Source organism: Balaenoptera musculus, chromosome 11, assembly GCF_009873245.2.
Source record: "Balaenoptera musculus isolate JJ_BM4_2016_0621 chromosome 11, mBalMus1.pri.v3, whole genome shotgun sequence".
Classification (NCBI taxonomy): domain Eukaryota; kingdom Metazoa; phylum Chordata; class Mammalia; order Artiodactyla; family Balaenopteridae; genus Balaenoptera; species Balaenoptera musculus.
In genome coordinates this window covers 66,519,777-66,532,199 of record NC_045795.1, presented here as the reverse complement: position 1 = coordinate 66,532,199, position 12,423 = coordinate 66,519,777, and the positions used below count along the sequence as shown (strand labels likewise).

Genomic DNA, 12,423 nt, shown 5'->3' with positions numbered 1-12,423 from the left:
ACCTATCATCTTTTGTATTCCCAGACATTAGAGTGTAGAATGCTTTAATGCAGTGATTATTCTGGGTTGTATCAGTATTTCCTCCTTTTTTTCTTTCACTCTTCAAATATGTGTCTAAAATTCCCTATATTAAATTCTATTTCACAAAGTGACTCATAAGTTTCTCTTTTCCTGACTACACCCTAACTTACCAGAAGGATACTCTGATGCTAACTCAACCTCTGGTCAAAAACATAATTTCTAGTACCAAAAGCTACATAGTTAGTACCTTAAATTTTATATTTTAAAATGATGAATTTTAAAATACAAAAATCACAATCTAATAATAATACATATTACTTTTAAAAATAAGACATGACAGTAAAGAATTTTTAAAAATCACCCAAAATCTGAACATGCAAAAACAACAAATGTTAACATTTTGATATATTTACATTTTGTCTCTCCTCTATTCAGAGATTGCTTTTGTTTCACAAATTTGTGACCAAACTACATACCCATTTTCTACACTGTCCTTTTATCCTTAGGTATGCCTTTACAGTTTTTTCAATTTCTATTTGCAGAAAGAAAAGATTTTAAAAGTCTCCCTCACTTTCACATACAGAAACAAAATGACAGATTTATCACTAACTCCTATCCTCTCATCAAGGACTATTCTCAAAATAGTACATCATTTTTAAAAAACATGCTGCATGCATAATTGTTTTATAAAATTTGTAACAAATTACCTTTCCAGTATACAGGAAAAGAGGTTAAAGTTGTCAGTATTTTAAGATAAAATTATGTCCTCAGAATTATACATGATAAAGCAGGTATATTTTTTGCAGGAAAACATGCCAATAGCATATTTTATACTATGAACCAAAAAGAAAAAAGCCTTCCTCTGCAACCAATAAAAATTATAAATAAATTTAGTAAAGCCAGCTACTCACCCCCTATTACTGACAATTGCTTTTTTCAAATGAATGTAATTTGCAGGAAAGATCCCCTGTAAAAGAGAAAAGATTTCCCATTAGAAAAAGTAATTTGTGATTAACATCTCATATAGACTAAAACAGCAGCCAGATTTCAGCATGGAACTACTCTATCAACAACACAGTAGATCTTTTAATGTAGCAACCACTTTTCAAATTAATTAAGAATACAAAGTTGCACAAACTATATTCAACAGGAATTTCACTGTCATTTGCAGTCAGAGTCTATCCTCAGGGAAAAAACAACTGTGATGTTAAGCAACCACCAAAAAACAATTTTTTTTAAGTTTCAGAAATATTCCATCAAATCACTCTTAGGATATAGACTTAACGTACAGAGCTTGACATGTATCTACAAAACGACATCATCATCTAACCAACAATTTACAGATTATCCAGCTCTGAGCTAGAGGAAGAATTCTCACATTCTGGGTAACATTTGTATTCACAAAAATAAATCAATTTGGGAGCTTCTATAAATATTTCTTCTTTTACTCTTTCCAAATGGTTTCCACTTTGGTATCTGCCATAATTTGATTTCAATTCCTAAGGGATAAAAAATGTATTCTGTTTTAGAAAACAAATAAGTTTTCCAAACAATGTTTCACTCTTTTTCCTGATGTATAAAACTCCCTTCAAATAAAACACAGATGGCCTATTTTTTAAATACTTTTTGGCCCACACCACTATCAGTAATAAACTCAATCTACACCACACAAACCCATCAGCAGCTGGACTACAGTAATGCATTTTACAGTTTTTAGTGTACAGATCTTTCACCTCCTTGGTTAAATTTATTCCTAAGTATTTGATTATTCTGATGCTACTGTGAATGGGATTGTTTCCTTTATTTCTTTTTCAGATATTTCATTGATAGTGCATAAAAACACAACTAAATTCTCTGTGTTAATTTTATATCCTGCAATTTTACTGAATTTATTGATTAGTTCTGTTTCTTGGAGGAATCTTTAGGATTTTCTATATATCATATCATATGCAAACAAATAAAATTTTACTTCTTTACTCATTTTGATGCCTTTTATTTCCTTTTCTTACCTGACTGCTCTAGCTAGGACTTCCAGTACTATGTTGAATAGGCGTGGTGAGAGTGGGCACCCTTGTCTTGTTCCTCATCTTAGAGGAAAAGTTTTCAACTTTCACCACTGAGTATGACATTAGCTGTGGGCTTATCACATATGGCCTTTATTAGGTTGAGGTGTGTTCCTTCTAAACCCAATTTGTTGACAGTTTTATTCATGTAAGGATGTTGTATTTTGTCAAAATTTTTTTGCATATATTGAGATGATATGATTTTTATCTTTCATTCTATTGATGCAGTATATCACACTCACTGATTTGTGAATGTTGAACCATCCTTGCATCCCTTGCATTAATCCCACTTAATCATGGTGTATGACCCTTTTCATATGCTATTAAATTTGGACTGCTAATATTTTATTGAGAGTTTTTGCATCTATATTCATCAGAAGTAATGACCTGTATTTTTCTTTTCCTACAGTGTCCTTATGTGGCTTTGGTATCAGAGTAATGCTAGCCTCATGAAATGAATCTGAAAGTGTTCCCTCCTCTTCAATTTTTGGAATAGTTTGAGAAGGACTGGTGTTAATTCTTCTTTAAAGTTTAGTAGAATTCACCAGTGAAGTCATCTGGCCCTGAACTTTTCTTCGTTGGGAGGTTTTTTATTACTGATTCAATCTCCTTACTGATTATTGGACTATTCAGATGTTCTATTTCCTTGTGGTTCATTCTGGATAGGTTGTAAGTTTCTAGGAATTTATCCATTTCTTCTAGGTGGTCCAATTTGTTAGCATATGATTGTCATAGTAGTCTCTTATAATCCTCTGTGTTTCTGTGGTATCATTTTCAATGTCTCCTCTTTCATTTCTCATTTTGAGCCTTTTTTTTTCCTCAGTCAATTTTGTCTATCTTTTAAAAGAACCAGCTCTTAGTTACATTGATCTTTTCTCTTGTTTTTTGGTCTCTTTTTCATTTCTTTTCACCCTGATCTTTGTTATTTCCTTGATTTTGCTAAATTTGGGCATAGTTTCTTCTTTTTTCTAGTTTCTTCAGATGTAAAGTAAGGTTGTTTATTTAACATCTTTTTTTTTTTCTTACTGTAGGCATTTATCACTATAAACTTCCCTCTTCAAACTGCTTTTGCAGTATCCCACAGGTTTTGGCATACTGTGTTTCTGTTTTCACTTGTGTCGAGATTTCTTTTTAATCTCTTCTCTGGTCCATTGGTTGTTCAGAATGTGTTAATTTTCATATATTTGTGAATTTTCCAGTTTTCTTGCTGTTACTGATTTCTAGTTTCATACCACTGTGGTCAGAAAAGATACATGGTACGATTTCAATCTTCTGAAATTTGCTAAAGCCTTGTTATATGACCTATTCTGAAGAATGTTCCATTTACAATTGAGAAGAACATGTACTCTGCTGCTGATGGATGGAATATTCTATATATGTCTGTTAGTTATATTTGGTCTAAAATACAGTTCAAGTCCAACATTTCCTTGTTGATTTTCTGTCTGGATGATCTACCCAGTGCTGAAAATGGGGTGCTGAAGGCCCCTATTATTATTGTACTGTTATCTACTTCTCCCTTCAAATCTATTAGTATCTGCTTAATATATTTAGGGGCTCCATTTTGGGTGAACATATATTTATGACTGTTATACCTTCTTGGTAAATTGACCCCTTTATCATTATGTAATGACTTTCTTTGTCTCTAGTTAATTTTTGACTTAAAGTCTATTTATCTGATATAGGTATAGCTCCCTGGGCTCTCTATTAGTTTCCCCTTGCATGAAATATCTTTTTCCATATGTTAACTTTCAACCTACATGTGTCCTTAAAGCTGAAGTAAGTCTCTTGTAGGCAGCATGTAGTTGGATCTTGTTTTTTTTAATACATCAAGCCACTCTAGGCCTTTTGATTGGAGAATTCAATCCATTTACATTTAGAGTAATTATTGATAGGTAAAGACTTACTAATGCCATCTTAATTGTTTCTGGCTGTTTTATAGTTCCCTTATTCCTTTCTTGCTGCCTTCCTTTGTGAATTGATGATTCTTCCACAGTGGTATGCTTTGATCCCCATAACTTTATCTTTTGTCAATCTACTGTAGATTTTTGCTTTGTGGTTACCATGGACATCAAGGCCACCAGAAATGTATTTTATATATTGACTCATAATAAACTATAACCTATGCCAACAGAGAAATCTAATATGTGAAAATATGGGATTGAAAATAGGATAAAACACACGACCACATATAACCAAACCTGAATGATGACAACTGGTTATCTGTAAGGGAAGAATTAATAGTAAAAAGTTTAAAACACACAGAATTAGCATATACTTCTAAGAAGATGGAAGAAGACATATTTTTCACTATTCCTCCTGCTAAGTACAATGTAAAACTCTGGACATTATATATATAACATGCATATGGACACACAAAATACACATAAAAATATACATCATATGTCATATATATAACGTGTGTCATATATATATATATATATATATATATATAGACATAAAAGTATTTTTAAAAACTGGAAGACTCTGAAAGGTGAAGAGAAGAAGGCAAACCAACTGGGTTGAGATGCAAGAAATAGCACAGTGGTGAACTCCCTAGATATTCTTTTGCATTATGTATCCACTACTTGAAGCTAAAAAAGCTGGAGACCTGGAAACACCAAAAGGCACAAACAAAAAAACACCCCAAAAACCCCTGCTCTTTCTAGTTTAAGAACCAGGAAAGGATCCACCTATCAAAACAAAAAACTTTTCAACAACAACCGCTATACTGCTTCCAAATACCACCAAAAAAAAGGAATGGCCCAACTCCCACCCACACAAGCAAGGTCAATTGGAGGGACTGAACTTAGACCCTCATCAGGCTGTAATGAGGCACCCAAACTGGTACAGTATCAGAGAAAACCAAGTTGGGAGCCAAGACCTTCTATGCCAGTAGGCAATAATAAGCCACCAGCACTCTGGCAGTGGAGACTACTTGGGGGCACCTGAACTTCCACCCCTAACAAGTATTAATGAGATTCCCTCCATCACCCGGCTGTGCTGGTATAAGAAGAGGCCAAGGGGAGAACTGACACTTTCACCATCACTCAGAAATAACAAGACCACCACCCTCCTCCTGGTGTCATTGAAGGCCACATGGGGAGCAGTAAGGAAGTACTACAATGCCTTCCAACCAGTGAATAATCAGTGGAACACTAGTAGGAAGCTGGAATTCCCACACAAGGAAAAACAAGGAGGCTTCACCCTTTGGTGTCAACAGAGGCTGAGTGGGAAACATGGGATTCAAACCCCCTTGGCAGTAATGAGGTAAAACCCCTCTTCCCTCTGCAGAAGCACTGTCACAAAAAGCCAGGTAAAATTGAAGGTTTAAATAAAATGCAGAGTCTTATAATACCCAAAGGTCCAGGCTTCAGTTGAAAATCACTCATCATACCAAGAACCAGGAATCAAAGGGCATCAAAGGGACATGGATCCTACTAACTACTTCATGGACTCCATCAGGAAGCCTGTCCATGAGCCAATGGAGATGTCTCACACCTGCAGATCTTCCCAACTGGCCCATGAGCATCCCCAATGCTCTGCACACTCCATCACACTCCCTAACTCTGTGGCCAGTTCCCTGGGCACACCACCAAGGGTGGCAATGAGTGCAAGCCTTTGTACATGGCTACTAAGCACATGCAGAAAGCCATTCAATTCTGCAGAACTGGGAGAAAGCACATAAACTTAAGCATGCAGCACCACCCTAGGTGAAGCAAACAAGAGACTGGCAGCAACCAGCCTAACTTTGCAGGATTGAGAAAAAGCATACAATCTTAGAAATTCCACCCCAAAAAAGAGAACAAGAAGTGTGGAGTAGGTGCATACATAGCAAAGGTCTGAGAAAGCCTCAGAATAACCAGCAGGGCTGACAGAAGATACTTCTCTACCAAAGAGAGTCAGTAAAAATGGAGGAGGTGACTGCTTCTTCAAACGGAAAGACAGAAATGCGAGACTTCAAGGAACATGAAAAATAAAGGAAACATGATACCATAAAAAGGGGACACAACAATTTTCCAGTAACCAACTTCAAAGAAATGAATCTGTGATGTGTCCAATAAAAAAGTCAAAATAGTTGTTTTAAGAAAGCTCAACAAACTACAAGAAAACACAGAAAGATCATTCAATGAAATCAAGGAAACAATACACAAATAAGAAGTTTAAAAGATGTACAGAAATCATAAAAAAGAACCAAACAGAAATTCTGGAACTGAAGATTACAATGAATTTAATGAAAACTGCAATAGAGAATGTCAACAGCAGACTTGATCAAAAAGAAGAAAAACTTAGTGAGATTGAACACAGGAACCTTGAGATCATCCAGTCGGAAGAGAACAAAAGAAAAAAATTTTAAACAGCAAAAAAAGTCCATACAAATTACAGAATACCATAAGGGGAAACAATCTATGTAGTATTGCAGTTCCAGAAAGACAAGGGAGGGAGAAAGGGTTAGAGCGCTTATTTAAAGAAATAAGGGCTGAGAACTTCCCAAATCTTGGGAGATTTGGACATCCAAGTTCATGAAGCTAGGTCTCCAACAACATTCAACCCAAAAAGGTCAATTCCAAGACACATTATAATAAAACTGACTCAAATCCAAGACAAAGAGAATTTCAAAAGCAGCAAGAGAAAAACAAGTTTGTAACTTATCAGGTAAACCCAATAAGGCTATCAGTAGTACTCAGCAGATATGCCAGGCAAGGAAACAGTGGAATAATACATTCAAAGTACTGAAAGAAAAAAATTGCCAACTGAGAATACTGGCAAAGATGTCTTTCAAAATTGGAGAAATGACTTTCCAAGACAAACAAAAACTGAAAGAGTTCATCACCACTAAACCTGCCTTATAAGAAATGATGAAAGTAATTCTTCATCTGAAATGAAAGGACATAATTAGTAACATCAAAGCATGTGAAAATACAAAACACAGTGATAAAGATAAATATATAGTTAAATTCAGAATACTCTAATACTGTAATATGGCAACATATTAATCAATTAACTCGGGGGCTTCCCTGGTGGCGCAGTGGTTAAGGATCTCCCTGCCAATGCAGGGGACATGGGTTAGAGCCCTGGCCTGGGAAGATCCGACATGCTGCGGAGCAACTAAGCCCATGCGCCACAACTACTGAGCCTGCACTCTAGAGCCTGCAAGCCACAACTACTGAAGCCCATGTGCCTAGAGCCTGTGCTCCACAACAAGAGAAGCCACCACAGTGAGAAGCCTGCACACCACAACAAAGAGTAGCCCCCGCTCACTGCAACCAGAGAAAAGCCTGTGTGCAGCAACGAAGACCCAATGCAGCCAAAAATAAAATTAAATTAAATTAATCAATTTACTATAAAGGTTAAAAGACAGAAGAATTTAAAATAACTATACCTACAACAATTTGTCAATAGATATATAAGAAGATGTAGATTGTGACATAAATATAAAATGTGGAAAAGAGGAATAAAAGGGAAGAGTTTTTATATGAGTTTGACGTTAAGATGTTATCAGTGTAATAAAACAGACTGTTGTAAGACATCTTATGTAAACTTCACGGCAACCACAAAGAAAAATCTGCAGTAATACACAAAAGGATGGCATTAGTAAATGAATTAAATTCACCAATCAAAAGGCATACAGTCACTGAATGGATTTAAAAACATAACCCACCTACATGCTGCCTACAAGAAATTCAACTCACCATTAAGAATAAACATAGGTTCAAAATGAAGAAATAGAAAATGATATTCCATGCAAATGTAAATCAAAAGAGAGCAGGGGTAGCTATACCTATATCAGACAAAATAGACTTCAAGTCAAAAACCAGACAGCATAAAGAATGATTATATAATGACCAAGGGGTTAATTCATCATGAGAATATAAAAAATTGTAAATACATATGCACCAAACAACAGAGCACCTAAATATATTAAATACTAACAGAGCTGAAGGGAGAACTAGACAACAATATAAAAACAGTAAGGGATTTCAATACACACTTTCAACAATGGATGGACCTTAAAAACAGGAAATCAGTAAGAAATCATCAGACTTAAATTATACTTTAAACCAAATGATCAGAAATACACAGAACATTCTCTTCAACAGCAGCATTCTTCTCCTGCACACATGGAATATTCTCCAGGAGAGATAACATGTTAGGTCACAAAGCAAGCTCAAGTCTTAACAAACTCAAAAAACTGAAATTATATCTTTTCTAACAACAATAATATGAAACTAGAAATAAATAACAGGAAGAAAACTGGAATATAAACAAATATGTAGAAATGAAACCACACCATCCTGAAAAACCAATGTATCAAAGCAGGAATCAAAAGAGAAATCAGCCTGTGTCCTCTAAGATGGGTGGACAGCACTTCCCTCAGGGTCCATGCGTGAGGAGGGCAACAGACATGTCTACGGCAGGCGTAGCAGTAACTCTTAGCATGTGGCCTGTCTCTGGTTGGGTTGTATATCCAGAAGGCAGGACCAAGACTGTATTCCTCACAGTCACATTGGGACAAAGCAGAAACTAATTGTTTGCATCTGAAACCATCTTACCCAGCAGTCCCCAGGCAGGTTTACCTTAACATCGTTCTTCCTGCTGCCAGTCCTGCTCGGGGCTCCAGAGAGGTAGGTCCCAGGGCTTCCACCGATCACCCACTCCTGGGAGTTTTTCGTAAACCCCACTTACTGCTTTTAAAACTGTGTGACCAGTTCAACCATGTAGGAAACGATCCTGAAGTCCACCACCACGTAACCACTGTTGATGCTGTGATACTGTATTTTTCTAAAATGCACGTGTGTGTTTGTGTGTGTTTTTTAAAACAGGTGTCCAACTGTATGTATGGTTTCTATCCAGCTCTTTTCACTTAACATGTGAATTTCTGTATCATTAAATTATTTTTGAGAATGTGAAAAAAAAGAGAAATCAAAAAATAACTTTACACAAAAGTGGAAACACAACATATGAAAATTTATAGGATGCATAAAAAGCATTTCTAAGATGAAAGTTTACAGTGATAAATGCCTACATTAAGAAAAAAAGAAAAACCTCAAAAAACAACCTAACTTTATATCTCAAGGAAATTTAAAAAAGAACAAATCGAGCCCAAAGCTAGCAAAAAAGATCAGAGGAGAATAAATGATAATAAACATAAAATAAACTTAAAAAAACAGAAAAGATCAAAGAAATTAAGACCTAGCTTTTTGAAAAAATAAACAAAATTGAAAAACCTTTAACTAGACAAAGAAAAAAGAGAAAAGAATCAAATAAATAAAATTGAAAATGAAAGAGGAGACACTACAACTGATACAACAAAAATACAAAGGATTGTAAGAGACTACTATGAACAATCATACATCCACAAACTGGATGGCCTAGAAGAAACGGATAAATTCCTAGAAACATACACCCTACCAAGACTGAGTCATAAAGACAGAGAAAATCTGAACAAATCAATTACAAATAAGGAGAGTGAATCAGTAATTTAAAACCTCTCAACAAAGAAAAGTCCAGTACCAGATGGTTTTACTGGTGAGTTCTACAAAGATTTAAAGAAGAATTAATACCAATTCTTCTCAGAGTCATCCAAAAAAACTTAATAAAAGGGAACAATTCCAACTCATTTTACAAAGCCAGCATTACCTTGATATCAAAACCAGACAAGGACACCACAAGAAAAGAAAATTACAGGTCAATATTCTGATGAACATAGATGCAAAAAAATTCTCAACAAAATATAAGCAAATCAATTTCAACGTCACATTCAAAGAATCATACACTGTTATTAAGTTGGATTTATCAGTCAAATGCAATGATAGTTCCACATATGCAAATCAATAAGTAGGATACACCATATTAACAAAATGAAGGATAAAATCATATGATCATCTCAATAAATGAGGAAAAAGCATTTGACAAACTCAACACTTCCCTGATTATTAGTGATGTTGTGCCTGTTGGCCATCTGCATTTCCTCTTTGGAAAAACGTCTATTCAGTTCTTCTGCCAATTTTTTAATCGGATTTGTTTTTTAATGTTGAGTTGTATGAGCTATTTATATATGTTAGATATTAACCCCTTATCAGTCATATCACTTGCAAATATCTTCTCCCATTCAGTAAGATATCTTTTCATTTTGTTGATGGTTTCCTTTGCTGTGCAAAAGCTTTGAAGTTTAATTAGGTCCCATTTGTTTATTTTTGCTTTTGTTTCCTTTGTTTTAGGAGACAGATCCAAAAAAATATTGCTGCAATGTATGTCAAAGAGTGTTCTGCCTATGTTTTCCTCTAGGAGTTTTAATAGTATCCAGTCTTACATTTAATCCATTTTGAGTTTATTTTTGTATACGATGTTAGAGAACGTTCTAATTTCATTTTTTACTTGGAGCTGTCCAGTTTTCTCTGCACCAATTACTGAAGAGACTGTGTTTTCTCCATTGTATACTCTTGCCTTCTTTATCATAGATTAACTGACCATAAGTGTGTGGGTTTACTTCTGGGCTCTCTATTCTGTTCCACTGATCTATGTGTCTGTTTTTGTGACAGTACCGTATTATTTTGATTACTGCAGCTTTACAGTATAGCCTTAAGTCAGGGACCATGATCCCTCCAGCTCTATTCTTCTTTTTTGAGATTGTTTTGGCTATTCAGGGTCTTCTGTGTTTCCATATAAAGTTTAAATTTATCTGTTCTAGTTCTGTAAAAAATGCCATTGGTATTTTGATAGGGATTGCACTCAATCTCTAGACTGCCTTGGGTAGTATAGTCATTTTAACAATATTAATTCTCCCAATCCAAGAACATGGTATATATCTTTCCATCTGTTTGTGTCGTCTTCAATTTCTTTCATCAGTGTCTTACAGTTTTCCGAGCATGGGTCTTTTACCTCCTTGGGTAGGTTTATTCCTAGGTGTTTTATTCTTTTTGAAGCAATGGTAAATGGGATTGTCTCCTTAATTTCTCTTTCTGATACTTCGTTGTTAGAGTATAGAAATGCAACACATTTCTGTATATTAATTTTGTATCCTGCAACTTTACAAAGTTCATTGATGAGCTCTAGTAGTTTTCTGGTGGCATCTTTAGGATTTTCTATGCATAGTATCATGTCATTGGCAAATAGTGACAGTTTCACTTCTGCCTTTCCAATTTGGACTCCTTTTTCGTTTTCTTCTCTGACTGCTGTGGCTAGGACTTCCAAAACTACGTTGAATAAAAGTCGTGAGAATGGACATCTTTGTCTTGTTCCTGATCTTAGAGAAAATGCTTTCAGCTTTCCACCATTAAGTATGAAGTTAGCTGTGGGTCTGTCATATATGGTCTTTATTATGTTGAGGTATATTCACTCTATGCCCACTTTATGGAGAGCTTCTATCATAAACGATGTTGAACTTTATCAAAAGCTTTTTCTGCCTCTACTGAGATGATCATATGGTTTTTATTCTTCAATTTGTTAATGTGGTGCATCACACTGATTGACTTGCAGATACTGAAAAATCCCTGCATCCCTGGGATAAATCCCACTTGATCATGGTGTATATCCTCTTAATGTATTGTTGGAGTCAGTTTGCTAATATTTTGTTGAGGATTTTTGCATCAATGTTCATCAGTGACACTGGCCTGTAATTTTCCTCTTTTATGATATCTTTGTCTGGTTTTGATATCAGGGTGATGCTGGCCTCATAGAATGAGTTTGGAAGTGTTCCTTCCTCTGCAATTTTTTGGAATATCAGAAGGATGGGTGTTAACTCTTCTCTAAATGTTTGGTAGAATTCACCTGCGAAGCTATCTGGTCCTGGACTTTTGTTTGTTGGGAGTTTTTAAATAACTGATTCAATTTCATCACTGGTAATTGGTCTGTTAATTAGAAAAAATGAAATAGAAATTTTTCTTCCTGGTTCAGTCTTAGGAGATTGTATCTTTCTAAGAAGTTGTCCACTTCTAGGTTGTCCATTTTATTGGCATATAGTAGTTCATAGCAGTCTCTTATGATCCTTTGTATTTCTGTGGTGTCGGTTGTAACTTCTCCTTTTCCATTTCTGATTTCATCAATTTGGGCCCTTTCCCTTTTTTTCCTGAGAGTCTGGCTAAAGGTTCATTTATTTTGTTTATCTTTTCAAAGAACCAGCTTTTAGTTCACTGATGTTTTCTACTGTTTTTTTTAGTCTCTATTTCATTTATTTCTGCTCTGATCTTTATGATTTCTTTCCTTCTAGTAACTCTGGGTTTTGTTTGTTCTTCTTCCTCTGGTTGCTTTAGGTGCAAGGTTAGGTTGTTTGAGATTTTTCTTATTTCCTAAGGTGAGCTTGTATCGCTATAAACTTCCTTCTTAGAACTGCTTTTGCTGC

At 35.2% G+C, this 12,423-nt stretch overlaps 1 protein-coding gene across 4 annotated transcripts in view; it reads right to left on the bottom strand.

Moving 5' to 3' along the window:
* The window catches only part of DOCK3 (dedicator of cytokinesis 3), a 385,395-nt gene that overhangs the window by 286,832 nt on the left and 86,140 nt on the right, over positions 1-12,423 (bottom strand). For all 4 annotated transcript variants that reach the window (XM_036869659.1, XM_036869661.1, XM_036869660.1 and 1 more), the window contains exon 4: positions 933-988. In XM_036869659.1, coding sequence (XP_036725554.1) covers positions 933-988 — 56 coding nt within the window. The remainder of the gene's footprint in view (positions 1-932; positions 989-12,423) is intronic.